This window comes from Epinephelus fuscoguttatus, linkage group LG18 (assembly GCF_011397635.1).
Source record: "Epinephelus fuscoguttatus linkage group LG18, E.fuscoguttatus.final_Chr_v1".
In the NCBI taxonomy this organism is placed as follows: domain Eukaryota; kingdom Metazoa; phylum Chordata; class Actinopteri; order Perciformes; family Serranidae; genus Epinephelus; species Epinephelus fuscoguttatus.
In genome coordinates, this window is record NC_064769.1 from 25,743,136 (window position 1) to 25,759,048 (window position 15,913).

The following is a 15,913-nucleotide window of genomic DNA, read 5'->3' on the forward strand; positions in this document are numbered from 1 at the left end:
GGCAGGCTTTTCCTCTGCACATCACACTCCTGCACAGCTACACATGCTTCCCAGACAAGTGATTGGAATGAGCATAGATATGCTAAAACCAGGATCTTATTTAGTTTTTCTGTTGATTCATCCTGTTACAACCGCAGCGAAGTCAGTGATGTTTATGTCACCGCTAAGCAAGGCACACACACACAGAGACACAAAGGAAGCTGACGGCTCAGCCAGTGCACTTGCTCTTTTGCTCTGTCAGGTATTCATTTCAGCTGTGACAGCCTGCGCTTACCCTGCAGACACACTGGCTAAATAGATAGGGACTGTTTGTGTGTGTGTGTGTGTATGTGTGTGTGTGTGTGTGTGTGGCGGTATTTGACCATGCCGTGTGTTTATAAAATGTCATCCTTGGCTGTTCTGAGTACGCCTTCCTGCCCAAATTGCTGTCCCCTAGCAATATGAGTGAAGAATAGTGCAACAACCAAATATCGTTTCAAGGCGGGAAGCAAAGCTCTGTGTGGGTTGGTTATGTATATAGCTGCAGGGTGTTTTTTAAACCATAATGGAATCCATTAAGATGGGTGGAAATGAGTAACTGCAGGTGAATCTCAACGGCCAACTCGACACAAAAAAATATCAATATTCCAGCAAATAAATCCTCAATGCACAGTTTGATTGATGTGTCCTGTACGCCAGCCGTTGTTCTGTACCTGCGGTTTCATTGACACATCAGGACCTGGAAACTTCCTATCAGTGAAAGCACATCCCTGAAGTCCTTGGGAAAAAATAAAAGATATAATAGTCTTTTGAAATCATCAAGAGTCTGGTCTTGATTTGATGCTTTTAGAAAACTGAGAGGAGTCGCTTCATGTCTAACACTTTTCAAGGTTATGGAGGCGTGATAATTAAAAACTGAACTCAGATGTAACTATACACGAGGATGAAAGACTCTCAGTGTCCTACATTCTGTTTTTTTTAATATGTACTGGACTGTATATTGACATGTAGGGTAGTCAGAAAAAATGTTTCAATTAAATTAAGTGCAAAGAAGAGAGGTAAGTTTTTAATAACAGAACACATCCAAACGCAAAACAGAAAAGATGCAAGAAAACAGGTCTCATCACAGAGGGACTGTTTCAGTGTGTTCAGTCGTGAATGATCATCAGATCCAAATAAGATGTCAGAGTTCGACTATAGTGGTCTATGTTCATGTTTACATTTACTATCCAACAATGGGTTTGTACCTAAAAAAAACTGAGTGGTAGTTCTGTGTTGGTTGTGTCCAGAGATTGCAAAAGCACCGGTATGATCTCAAGAGGCTGGGTAGAAAGGTCCTGTTTTTGGGTCCCTGACTGAAAAGGCTGAAGACTCTTGGACTTAATACCATTTAATGTATTACTTCCTCACATCCTGTGTTTATAACCCCGAAGCCATTATAAAGACGAAAAACATCCAGACCATAAGTCAAACTCTGACAAGTTAAACTATGACTTGTAGGTGCAGCTTTCTTTAAGAAACTAGAAGTGCATCGGTGAAGTGCAGGACAACATTATACAGTGATCCCTAAAGTAAGATTTTGTCCTATGATTCACCACAAGATGCCAACCAGATGTTCTTAATGAATATAGAGGTGTCTTGCTGAAGCTTTATATCTTTTTTCTTTACTCGTAACAATGGTCCCATCGACCCTCGAAAATGGGCATGAGAAAAACATGACCTAATCCACAAGCAAAGTCCAGAAACATTAGGTCATCGATGGTGAAATCAACCAATCATCAGCAGCTGCATTTCTTTTCTTTCCCCTTTAAAGATACAAGGTTTCAGCATGAAGCCATAAAGACTTAACTGGGTGGGTTCAACTCCAGGTCATGTACACTCTCAGTGAGTCTCAACATAAGACTCAGGTGAATTAGCCCATTAAGCTTAAATACCAGTCCTCATATCTATGATCAAGCTTATCATCACGGCAAGCAAATCTGTACCCTTGAAGAGACAAGGCTTGGAGGGAAGAGATGAGACGGACAAGAGGATGGAGCAGAGAGGAGTAGGAATGGAAATAGAAGAAAAAAAATGAAGGGATCAGTGAGTGAAGAAAATGGGGGGAAAGGGAGGTAAAGAAGAGGAAGGTTTGCACAGCTCTTCAGTGACAGCAACAAGCTAGTGAGAACAGATTTGGTTCAGGGTCTCTGGTTCACCTTTGTCCAGTGCCTCTTGTCTGAGCGAATCACATGTTCCAGAGGTCAGGAAATGTTCTGCTAGAGTTACACAGCAGGATCTGATCCCTGGAGAATGTTTCAGTCCGGCGTTCGGGGGACCTCCTGAGCCTGAACGGAGGATTGAGCTCCCAGAATTCTGTGAAGGTTCCAACTCCAAAATTCAGACAAGGATCCTTTTCCAGAAGTTTTGGAAACTCGCCCCATGTCTAACCAGGTTTCTCCGGGAAGAACAAAGGAAAAAAAGCTTCAGAACTCCGGGAGCTTGTTTGTGTGTTGGTTAGTCTGCTGGTGGGACTGGGTATACTGAGCAAACTGGTTAGACTGGTGCGTAGTGGGCTGACTGGGTGCAGTCTGGTTTGCTTGCTGGTTTTCTGATTGGTACTGTTCTAGCTCTCGCTTCCTCCTCATGGCTGACTGTAACTGCTGCTTGATTACGAGGATTTGACCCTCCAGTTCTGACAGTTCCTGAACCAGCGGGTTCCGGCCCACGCCCAGCCCGGGGCCGCAGTCGCCCACACCCAATCCCCGACATGATCCTGGTGTTATGCCCTGCACCGAGCCCCCCTGTCCTGGCCCCAGTCCTTGGCCCAACCCCCGCCCTGACAGGTCAGAGCGACCATTAGAGTTGGTTACTATGGGTAGGTGTTTCTCCAGTAGGGGAAGAGAATGGGGATGGGGCAGGGGAGATGGGGGTGGTGGTGGAGGAAGATCCTGGGAGGATGGGCGTTCCAGGTCATTCTGCATCTCCTGTGGAAGGACCCTTCGTCTGTTGCAGTGGGAGGACTCTGCAGGATTCCAAGATGTTGACTGGTTGTTTCCCTCATTGCACCTGGAGAAAAGCAAGATACATAGAAAAATGTTAGGGGCCAATTTTCTTTCTTACAGAGAATGCCAGTGTGGGAGACTGTATCATCCGACTGTTTCCAGACTGAATCCTACATAAAACCAGTGGCTCAGATGGTATATCTCAAGGTACACAGGTAATGTTAACCCTGTGCTTACACTCTGTGCATGTTGCAATTCAGGGAGACCAGACCTTGAACAAGAATGTAAAGTGAAGACCATTTTTCTTTACTGCTGTATGGAAACGTTCCAGACATTATTGTTAAGAGGCTCACGTCGAGATTCTTGGAGGAAAACAACAACCAGTATGAATGCTTTCCAAGAGAACACTTTACAGTACAAGTGCTCTCCCTCAATGACCCATCAAAAGAAAAATCCTTTTTTCATGCATGTCCCTGGGTGTATTGTTCTGCTAGTTATTATGTGATATGTTTTTATTTTTTCAGCTACATGGCAAGTTGGCTCTAGGGGTGGAAATATTGGTTTGTCTGTCAGTCTATGCCTTTGGTCCAGACTGAAATACAAGTAACACAAGGTGGAATTTGTTGTGAAATATCTTGGACAAATATTGGATGGATTGCACTGCATTATGGGTAACACCTTCATGTTCTTTTTAGGGTGACCTCAACCTTAACTCTCCTTCTCATCAGGTCATAGTGTGATTTGTCCATTGCTTTGGTTTGACCAAATACCTGCTAAACAGAAGACATTCCAGTCAGCCGCAGTTGTATTTACTGCTAATTAGCAAATTGTCATTGCTATCCAAGCAGCAACTTCCAGGGCTGAAAAACGAAGCCAACTCGAAGTGCCAAGAACTGCAATTCTTTGAATGGCCACTTGAGGCTGGCTCCAAAAGCAGGTCAATCCCCATGGACCCCCATGTTAAAATGCTTTACAGCTGAATGTTTACAGCCTGGTTAAAATAATTCCTTGTCTATATAGCTAATTTTCCCATTCATGACAATTATACAGGGATGAATTTCAAGCATCAACCTTTACGGCTGAAAAATAAAGCCAACGTGTAAGTGCCAAAAACTGCAGTTCCTCAAATGGCTACTTGAGGCTGGCATCAAAAGCGGGTCAATCCCCATAGACCCCAATGTTAAAATGCCCAGCTTTACAGCAAGTAAGTAAGTAATCATGTTTCCAGCCTGGTTAAAAAAAACAAAACAAAACAATTTTGGTCTCTATAGCTAATGTGACCGTTTATATAACTCACTCATTTACATTTGATTAAGGTTTAAAGTTATGCATGATTAAGAGCATGGCTGCTTTAAATGACAGTCAGATTTACTCTTTGCTTCTACACAGCTTCAGCCTCTTGTCCAAATGTGGTCACTTCTGGCTCCAAAGATCCAAGATGGCATCGGCCAAAATGCTGAACTCAATGCTCCAAAACAAGAGTCTACAAGCCGATGTGTAATATCACGATGGCTATGCCCATTATTTTTTGTATTAATTTTGCTACCAGTTATAAGCATGTTAGCATGCTGACTTGCACATTCAACTCCAATCATTGCTGTGTCAAAGTACAGAGCTATTAGCATTGCTGTTGACTCTTAGTTTTGTTTTGATCATTGAAATAGACAGACTAGGTTTAATGATTGATTCTCCTCTTGGGGGTGTCTATGATGTAGATTTTGTGTTATATTATGTAATAAACAAGGTCACTCCTGTCATGTTGGGCCAAGACCCTTCATTTGATTGTCTTGGCTTCCATGATGACATTTATTTAAATGTATACCAAGATCATATAAGGCTCTTTCAAAGGTGTTTGGGTTGTGGCGGGGCTTGGTTTGACTGGTTTGTGTATGAGTGTGCTCTATCAGTTTGGTGGATTGGATGCATTTCTGTGTATATTAGTCATGTCATCTTTACTGTGTGACATTCTTCCCTCTTGGTCTGACTTGCTGGCATAATGGTCACATTCGTAAACCATTTGGTCAGAACATGGTCATTATATTTGAGCAGGAAATATACATCCAATAAACATGGTGCAGGACTGTGATGCTGCAGGTGGAGCAGCCAATTCCTGGATTCAGACATAATCATATCATATATAATGCAAATAAGCATTGATAAATAGCAATAAATAGCCCCCCGCATACTGCAGGTACTAAAGGAGAAAAAAGAATCCACTTACTGTCAAGGCTCACTGTTAGAATTCAAATTCAAGTCCAATTAATTTCTTACGGCACCAGCATTGACCCCACCAACGCCTCCCATCCAACCAGGAAGTCTACCTTCGTCTTGAAGCTAATGAGCACCAGCAGCAGTGCCGTGGGTGGGAGGTGCGAGGTGTCAGTTCGGCACAACATCACTAATGTCATGTTCTATGCAGGCTTAAACATGCAGTATGTCGCCTGACAAATCCTTTCTCCTCAGGCTGCTTCAGGGAGTGATGAAGGACCTGAGCAGTCCTCAATCAGTGTTCATTTTACAGCATTTGTCCTGTCTCCTTTTCAGCACATTCATCCTGCAAAATTAGGTTTCATGTGCAAAGAAAATATATATATATATATATGTAGAGGAAAAAATATCTCAAAGCTGTTTCATCTGAGCTTTAAAGCTACACAAACTGAGCCAGACAGGGTTGTTCCTGGTGACATATCAATTCCTTTGATTGCACTGACCATGAAAAACTCCTGCAACATCAAGTCACCTTGGACCTTTGCCCATACCCTCCCCTGCCTTTCTTTTTTTTAAACAGCATAAGCATTTGGTCGGAAGAAAGCAGACAGAAAGTGGCATCTGCAATACGTGATTGGGTATTACACAAGGCTGATGTCATGTTGGGTTTAGAGAAAATACCAGCGAGTGTCCTTGCTTTTATGCATCACTAAGCTACGGAAATATATGCAGACCTAGCTTCTGTCCAGATAATTTATTCCAAATATGTGGTTATAATGGAAATATTTGTCATCGGGTTAATATGTAATCAACTTTATGGTATTTCTGTTTCTTTTTTATTCAGTTAAAATAGTATTACAAGGTGTTCTGGTGAGGCAACAGTGAGTTAAAAGTTCTTACTCAAACAAATAAAACAAGTACAGTTGCATTTTAAGATAAATTATGTTCATAAGAATGGTAGAGAAGTAAACAGATTAGTATTGAATTTTAATGGGAGAGCTATGGTACAATATAAAAAAGTCAACTTTAAAAAACTTTTTATGAACATAAACTTAAAGTATTATTTAAAGCCCCTGAGATCACTCTGTGGTCTCTAGCATGGAAAATGAGAACACAACCTAGTAGGTATATAAAGCACCAATACAACATTATATATACTGTACTCCCTGTCAACTCTAAAGTTTCCTGCAGTCATTTATAGGATAGGTCTGACTTGCCTGAGTATTAGAAAAGAACTAAATTTGGTTTCCCCCCTTAAAAAGAAACTGTTCACATCTTTTGGACCAGATCTGCTAGCTGAGAAATAACCACAGTTTCATTTAAGGAGTCGAGAAGAGAGATTCCCCGCTCGTGTGAATTGAAGCCTAACTGAAGAACTCTCCGAATCAAAGGTGTTTTCACCAGTGATGAAAAAAAAAGTGACAAGAAGAATCTAATGAGATACTCCTGACATCAAAAGAAACCTTAAGCTGAAGGATGAGACGTCAGAATACAAACTTAAAAAGAATCTTGTCTTAAAATGATATATGCACCTTTTGACAAGAAAGCACCTGTGCTTACATCATGGCTGCACTGAAAGAGAGACTATTTTGCAATGTGGTGAACATGATCAGATCTCTTGAGCCTTCAGTCTGAAGATAATCTTCCCATTTCAGTATCTGTATAGGCATTATGTATTGGTGTTAATGTATACACTTTGTAGCAGATGTTCTCTAACTAATTACACTATATCACAGCTGCCAGATGATCTTGAGGGTGCATTTGCTGTATTTCCAACAGCTTTTCAGGGTATTCTCATTCACCATTTGTATGTATATCAGTGAAAAGTAATGCACCACATTTTGTCTATAACCTACATGATCATGAGCCAGTGATTTGTGTTTAACCCAGGTAATCGAGAAGGCTGCGATCACGTGAAAAATGCGCAGACAAGAGTAAAGAAGGAAGTAGTTTGCATACGAAAGCAGGTTGGGGTGGTGGATTGGTCACAAAACACAGGACTTTCTGCCAAGACATCTCGGTCTCACTCTGAAGTCGTGAAGTCCGGCGCTTCGGCAGTGACTTGCGGCGTCAGATAGTGATGAAAAAAGCTGTCCTTTAATGTTAGCATGATACACGGCCAGTCGGCGAGACAAGAACAAAAGTTAAGGCAGCGAAAGTCCAAGTAGGGTAGGCGGTAGGGGTGGTGGATGGGTCCAACAAACTGACTTTCATGAGGAGAGTGGTGTTTGCATCCTGTAACCCTAACCCAAGCCAAACCCTGTTCTTTTTTCCTGAATCTAACCATGTGTTTTTGTTGCCTAAACCCAACCACATGCGTTACTTGTAGTACGTTTATTTTGAAAGAGAACGTATGGAAACAGTAACTTTCCTGTGAAAACGGAAGTGTATTTTGAAAGAAGACAATGCATGTAACAGGCAGAACACAGTGTCCCAGAACGTCAACAACCAACACACCCAGGGTACCTTGCATGTTGTATCTGGACATGGAAAGTCCAACCAAACATCAATATGTGACGAGGTCGGAGTGAGAATGTGTTGGCATTGTACGTTTCTGCAAACCACAATTTCGGTACATACCTATCACATCAACGTTTTAAATGTGACGTGATATATGACCTGACTTTGTCAACGGCAGGCTGAGGGAATGGTAGAGGCTGTGACACCGAAGCAAGACACCTGTGACAAGGTCTGAGTGAGAATGTGTTGGCCAAGATGCTGGTGTTTGGAACTGCATGAACCAACCCAAGTGAACTTAGAGTGATTCTAAAGGCCCATTTATGCTCCCTTTATGTACGAAAATGTATACGTCCATTTCAAACGATGTTACCGTCACTGCCCACATACTTCCATACGCCCTTTACATTGGCGTGGATGTTAACCAATATATCCACTAGGGGACAGCCCAGAGTCAAAAGTTTATGCCAACAACAAACTCAAAAACAAACATGGCAACTGTGGAGGAGATATTGATAATGTACCTCTTGCATAAAAGACAAAACAGAGGCAGCGTTGTAGGAGGCGGCGGTCGGTGAGGCTGTTATATACATCGCGACTGGAGGACGGAGAATTCTTTTCTCTTGTACTAGTACTTTCTTCTTCGTGTCTCACTAGAGCTACATATCGGGTAGTGACAGCAACACTGCCCCCATGGTTTCCGGTGGTACTGCTCCGTTTAGCCCGTATCCGTAAGCTTTATGGAAACGTGCAGAAATACGGATGAAATGAACGCGGAGCACAGACAGAAGGCTCCATCCGTATCCGGATCCGGAGTTAACGTTGAGCATAAATGGGCCTTAAGGTACGCTGTCATCATGTCTCTTTAACTAAACCGAACCTACTTTACTTCACTTGCCGAAACATGAGAGCGCCCAACCGTGTTTCTTTTCCTAAACCTTCGTAACTTTATGTTATGTATGTAACGCCATTCGTGGGCCACAAATTTCTCAAATATGCACAAACTGTTGTATTTGTATAATTGTAAGATATCACACAAACCAATGTATGAGTATACCTTGGGCTTTTTGGCCACCAAACATGGTTGTTGTTTTAGCGATCTGCCGCTGTGTTTCCACCAGGGTAGCACCACAAAAACTGTTTAGTTTAAGCCCAAACATGATCTTCTTCTAACCATAACCAAGTAGTTTTTGTACCTGAATATAACCAGACATTAACCACATTGTAGTTAAAATGTAAAGAAACAGAGGTTTTAATGTAACTGCTACTTAATAACACACAAATGTGATGTATCCGCGGTTTGCAGGAATGTACAATGCCAACATATTTCTGGTGATTGGTTTGACCATCTATATTAAAAACAATTGCTGGCTGAGCTTTTGTGCCATTAGTACTCAATGAATGTGGAAAAGCAGGCTTTTAAATCACCCCCTAAAACTAACCTTTACAGACCTGCTTTCATGTTTTTATCCATAAATAACTCCTCTTGACCTTTTTTTTTGCTTTGTGTGCATTGTTTTTGCTTTATTGATGTTGTTTCTTATTTATTCATTTTGAAAGCACTCTGTGGCAGCTTGGAAAAGTGCAATGGAAATAACGATAAGCCGTCTTATTAATACAGCCTCTGATCTTTTCACACAACATAAAAGCCCTGTTCCTTTGTTGTTTTTCCTCTAAGTTAATTTCCTTAACATTTAGGAGTCCATGTGTCAAAGAGGAGTGCTTTCAACTTTCATGATGGAACGGGCGGATGGACAGGATGATTGAGATGGAGCTCACATCATTTCACTGGAAAATATAAACTCTAACTTTTCCCGCAAGAAATAATGATATCAGGGTCAGAAAGGGAACTGTGCACCATGCAGTGTCGGCAAAGTGTGTTTAGCAGTTGGAAAGCATGCTGAAATACAAATCATTATTTCTTCCTGCAGTGTTAGGGTGTCCTTCACACTGTCATTATTTTTCAAGAGGAAAGTACACACACGAGGTTTTAAATGTAAAGCTTGTTATTGCGCTCACTCAGTGACATCAGAGGGCGTCTCAGTGTCCAAATCGGAAGCAAATGCAGCTCTTTGTTTTACAATCTGTACATGAAGAGTTTATGTGCACAACTGCAAGTCAGCCTGTTTTTCCCCTCATCATTTATGGAGAGAAAAATTAGTTTTCACAACTGCTGAGGATAACCCTGTTTGTATTCCTCAGAGAGGCCAGATCCCTCCTCCTCCTCCACACCATTTACAGTTCTCAGAGTCCTCCACATAATTTTCGGAGATATTTGGTTCCTCCTACGTCCAATTTGCAGCATCACCAGATTCCTCTCATTAAGATCTGTCCAGTCCTTCATTTACATTTTCATAAATGCTGATTTCATAAATAAGCAGTGGTTTTACAAATTTACAATTTTGCAACCTACTGTAGATACAGAGTTGTTAGACACACACAAATGCAGAATCCAAAAGCTGCTCACATCGTCCGGATACCTCTCTGTCTCAGGACATGCTTCCCTATACAGCAGTTGTCTACGTTACGTCCTCAGCATGAACAGAATGGATTTTTACCATTGATCTGTATTTTCCAACCCATCTGTTAGTACAGATGTCTGTCAGCTTGTAGCACAGTGAATACAGACCCTGTCCTCCAACAAGCAGCACACAGGTGCACCAGAAAGGATATGCACCCTGCTAAAGTGTCCTTGAGCAAGATATTGAATCCCTACCAGCAGGTCTGCGCAGCTTTAAGTGACCTCCTTTGTCACCCTGTGGGCGGTGAAAGTGTTAATGTCAAATTTGGTGTACTTGTGTTATCCAGTAGATAGATGGTGATGGTAATTTCTTTCAAATTGTTGTGATGGTGTGCTATGCAAGAATTAAACAGCAGGAGCGAAACAGGGAAGCACAATCCCAATGGCCAATTATTTCGACACTGCAGAGATGCTCCTGTTGCCCAAAAATGGAACTTTTGATGAAAAATGCATGGGTCCACGGAAGAGAGGAATCAAATGCACAACAAACTGTTTCCAAGACGACGCAGACATTGCATGATTTTATACATGGATATAATCTGATAAATGACACACAGCTGGAATGTTTTTAACTATTGATGCGGCGCCTTTTTTCAGAGTACTTCAGCTTTTTTGTGCAGTCGCTCTGAGCGCTACAAGTTGACCATCTTTAAACGTAGTGCTGGTGTCCTCACTGCTGCTCCTTTGGTGTCGATCCCAAGCTGTGTGATGTGTCAAGCGGGATTTATACTCTACACTCTACAACGTCAGCTATGCAGACCTGTCTATTTTTGTGAGCTGAAACCATTTCCCTCTGTAGAAACGAAGCTTTTATTTACTTTAATTTCACAGATAGGAAACAATAAATTGTGAAGACAATAAAGCCCTCTCGAAATAGTATTCTAAGTCTTGTGTGCGATTTATCCTGGCTTCATATGAGCAGAGGAAAAGTCCGCTAGCCACTAGGCTAATTTATACAATGTAAAATGCCATAGACTTGTGCTAAAAACATTAGCATGTTGTATTTGTGGGGAAAACGTGTCCAGATAAAGACAAATGTTTGTCTGTGAATGCTGCGAGTTATAGTAAAGTTGATTTGTGTACTTGTGTTTGAAATTGTCTCTATTAAGCCATGTTTAATGTGTGTTTTGAATCAATTAAACTTAACAGCACTTAACAGAAACTCCACCGCCGACAATTTTTTTTGAAGTGTAACTGCAGAGTGACACAGACACACCGCCGCACAAGTATAAATGCTCACAGCATAGGCCATGTGAGTAGGCTACGGTGTCTGCTCTGCATAGACCCGACACACAAGTATAAATCCTGCCTCAGTCAGAAACTACGATAACAATGACAGAAAAACCCATCTGTGGGAGCAGGTTGGCCGGACACTGAATGCTGCTGGTGAGCATTGCTGGTGCTTTTATCACTGTACGCATTGCAAGCTTGTTGTTAACTGTATAGTGAAGCCTCTGTTAATGTCACATTAGCTACATAGCTAATTGTCAAAGCATTGTTTTTCATAGAAACAAAACCTGTATGTAGTGTGTCATTAAAAGAGTGCTGGGAGTGTTTTTTTTTCTTTCTTCTTTTGTATGAATTGCTGGGATGAAGGGCTCGCCCTGCCACTGCTTTTCTGCCAAAGAAAAAGCACTATGTGGTCATATGCCCTCAGATATTATAAATCCATAGGCCAATCAGGAAAATAAAAACAAGAAAAAGTTAAATGTTAAAATTGCCTTAAAATATAATGCAAAAAAGGCAACTTGAATAATCAGTATAGACAGTGGGAGCAGAGGACCTATCCTATATAATTCCTCCATTACAGAGAACATAGCAGCTGAGTTGTAGCTGATCTACTAAAAGTGACAAATGATCTTGTTTTAGTGTCGGTTAAAGGTCTTTTCTGGAGCTACATGATCTCAACACTGCGTTTGATACTAAATCACAAGATCTTAATTGGACATCGGAGAGTGTTTCATGGTTTTACAGACACAGCTCCTAATTCTCTCAGACCGACACTCCTCTGATGCCTTTGGGCTTTTCCACGTCCTTGTTAGCGCAGTTAGGGAATGAAATATGTTATGCTTCCATCATAAGTAGTCGTTTTAAGCCACTTTGATTTTTACCCATATGCTCCATTCAGTATCATAATGCCTGCTTTTTATTATGCTGATGAAACACAGGTGTATGTATAGCACTTTGTAAGATGAACTATAGTGTGGGCAGCAGAGGTGTATTTTCTTGAAGCTGGAACCTCTCCAGCATAAACCTCATACACATAAATGGAAAAAGATGATCCTTTTTCAGTGCACTGCTTGCAAAACAGACATTTCTGACGCGCACGGTTTCTGCGGGACGCTGACAATATGACGGTAATAATTTCTGACTCTTAGACAGCGTGCAGGCTCGATGCAGAAGAGCTTGATTGAATGAGCCTAATTATGCAGCAGTAGGTAATCTATCCTCATTACCACAGGCATCCCTCACATGGCCTTGGCTCCATAATTATTACGTGTATTTAATCCCCACTTTGAGTGCTCCACCTGAGTGTCCCCTCCGTGCGTGGTGTTAAGTAGGAATAGGTGTGAAACGGAGTACAGCAGCATCAAACAGAAGAAAGATGAAATGGAGCTCCGAGCAAAAGCTTGAGGGTTGTTTTTGATCCCCCCTCGGAGGCCTTAAAAGGAGTAATAAATGTCCCACTTTGCTTGCCCTACGTCAGATATGCTTATCTGATAGCAAGGTGGAAGTTCCAGAGTGACACGGCGATGTGAGCAGTGGCCAAACATGAAGAAAAGGAGGCTCCGCTGTGACACACACGCTGTTGTGGTGTCAAAATGACTGTCCAGATTAGTTACATAAACCCTGACAAAGTACGCCCAGGCAACATTTGAAAAGATTTTGAAACTGACCAAAAAGAAGCTTTCATGATTCACTAAATCTCCCTCTCTCACCCAATGAGCCAAACAATAGTCGGTGACGTCAGCCTGAGATTAATTCCTCAATTTCCCTTACTGATAATTAGCTTCTAACAGACTGACCATTCTATTTCATTTCTGATTAAAAATGGGTCCCTCAACTGCCACTCGGATGTTAATTGATGTCACTTATTCACAGCCTGATAATTTGGCCAATGGGCTGTTAAAGTTTGGAAAACTGGCTTCCTGAGATGCTTTTTTGGTGTGAGCGAAGGTTACAGCAAGTGGGTGACACTCCAGAATCAGCATGGTATCTTTCTTAAATCTGAATAACTTCTTTGTCTGTTTGCTGTTTGTAATAAAGTTTTTATTTATGGTGTTTCAAAATTTGAAGTGGTGGGAAAATAAATTGCATTTTGCACACGGTGCACGAGTTTGTTACCACTTTGTAAGGAGTAAGGGTGCTTTCAGACCTAGAGTTGTCTTGCTTTGGTCGGGGACTAATTTTGCTCCAAAGTTGCACAATTGCCTAGAGTTGGTTCGTGTTCTCACGGCAGTATTTACAAGCGGACCAGATCAAATGCCTTGTGCGAGAAAGCTGCTCTAGATTGGTCAGAATTTCCATGTGACAAAAATCCAGGAAGTAAACCAAACGCTGAAGAAGAGTACACTTGCAAGATAAATGTGACACTTTCTAATGTCACAATGGAGGGACAACTACGCAGGTTGATTTTAGCACTGCTCATCGTGGACTATATTGCTGTCATTGTTCATTTTAGTCAAAGCATACAGTTTGAAAACGAGGCGCGGCTCCAACTAGAAAACAATGTTTTGATGCATTGGATGTGCTGAATGTGCATATTAAGGCAGTACAGGAGGAGGTGCACATTAATAATCCTCCAGGACTGTAACATGCTCATGTTTAACCCAAACAATGTGTCATGTGACTGCAGTTGGTTCGGATCGAGGTTGAAACATGTTCTCACCACAAACGAACCGCACCAGAGTTCGTTTGTAACCGGACTGAGACCACCTCCTCAAGAAGGTCTGGGTCTGGTTGTTGTGGTGCGCACCCAAGTGCGATAGCTGTGTTCACACCTGCCCAAACAAACTGCACTTAGGGGGGCAAACAAACTCGAGTTCGATTGACACGAACCAAACAGGGTAAGTGTGAGAGCACCCAAAGAATACCCTGTTCCAACTTTTAAACTTAATGTGGAGGAAAAAAAAAGTTGAATAATGGTATTAAATGGCTGAATCTGAATCGACTGACCTAATCAGGTTTACTCAACATGTAAAAATAAGCCTGTTTTCATTTGGATTTGAAAAAAACCCAAGGAGAAAAAACTTGAAATATTGCAAAAAAAGTTTACTCATGCGCAAAATGTATAAGTTTGTGTATTGATAAAAGCAAAAAGTGCAGTGGGAATAGATTTGGTATTGCAGTTTTTCTTTCAGTGAGTTTGTAATGCTGTTGAAAATTGAATTTGAGACTACTATCAGTTGTAGCACAATTTTACTCTGCAGTGGATTAATGGCATCTGACTTGAGAATTAGCGCCACCAACTGTTTATCTTGATGAACCTCCTAATATCAACATGGAAACACTGATTAATTAGTGTTTTTTCTTTAGTTGACTGTCTGAAAATTCAGTCAAAACCAGCTTTTGTTCATCAGCATTACTTACATTTTGGGGCTGCCTTAAGTCAGCAGCCAGCCTGCCTCTGATGTGTCCTTGTGTGAAAAGAGTTTTAATGAACTTAAGTCTCAAGTCCAAACAAAATGTACTAAATGGGTCATAAATAATTAAAACACCACTGGGCTCAGTTCATATTGAGTTCAATCTGTTAGGGAAGGGATTTATTTAAAATAAAATTAATTAAAGAAATATTAATTAGGAACATATCAAAGCAGTGTGCTGGAATTTACTGAACTGAACTGAAACTGTGTTGAGTCAGGCCTTTAATGACGGGGACAGTACCTCTTCTCAGGCTTGGTAACAGTCGGCAGTTTGTCATCAGTGAAGACTGAGTTGAGGGCCCGGTGTAATCTCTGGAAAACAGGCAACACATTAGCTGTCACATGTTTACTGTAAATAAGTAGTAAGTAATTAATCTGAACCACAGTTCACCTCTTCTGGTGTACTGTGGTTCTTCACCTCATGACTGAAAGGTTGCTTCACTGTGTTGGACATGTGTGTGTATGTGTGTGAGTTCAGTACCTGGCTTGTGTGCAGCCAGTATTTGAAGCGTGGCTCCTTGACCCTGGGGATCACCAGCTTGTACACAATGTGTTCCGCTATCGTGGTCAGTAGAGATAAGGCCACGCCCACGCAGAGCATCACAAACAGACCGGAGAAATGTTTTATACCCATCTGCAGCGTCTGGAGAAGGGAAGAAAGTGGAAGGAGAAAGAAGGAGACACAGAGAGGAAGAGGTCAGGGATGCGTATCTGTTGCTTCTGATGGAGAAGTCTGAAAAATTCTCTCTGGGAAGTACAATGATAAGTCCGTCAGAATCTTTACAACTTAGACATTTATGTTTGATAAATATGGCTGCAACTAACAATTACTTCCAATGTTGTTTTTAATCATCTAAAGGTGAGGTTGCAGATTGCAATCAATTGAATACACCTCCGCTCAGCCTGCATGTGGCCTTCAGGTAACATAAGATTTCAAAGGGCCCTTTTAAGAGCCAGTGTTTGGTTTGTCCATTCTGGGCTACTGTAGAAACATAGCGATGAAACGTGGCGATCTCCATGAAAGAGGATCCATTCACTATGTAGATATAAAGAATCCTCGTGTAAAGAAAACACGCCGATTCTAAGTTTCAGGTGATTCTACACTGAAAAAAACATAGTGA

General features: G+C 41.5%; 1 protein-coding gene across 1 annotated transcript in view; it reads right to left on the reverse strand.

Annotated features, from left to right (window-relative positions):
* Window positions 1-1,091: 1,091 nt before the first annotated feature.
* Window positions 1,092-15,913, reverse strand: part of grin3a (glutamate receptor, ionotropic, N-methyl-D-aspartate 3A) — a 72,146-nt gene continuing 57,324 nt past the window's right edge. The window contains exons 8-10 of the mRNA XM_049559896.1: window positions 15,274-15,435; window positions 15,034-15,104; window positions 1,092-3,027 (exon numbers count right to left, since the gene is read on the reverse strand). Coding sequence (XP_049415853.1) covers window positions 2,445-3,027; window positions 15,034-15,104; window positions 15,274-15,435 — 816 coding nt within the window. The 3' untranslated portion in view covers window positions 1,092-2,444. The remainder of the gene's footprint in view (window positions 3,028-15,033; window positions 15,105-15,273; window positions 15,436-15,913) is intronic.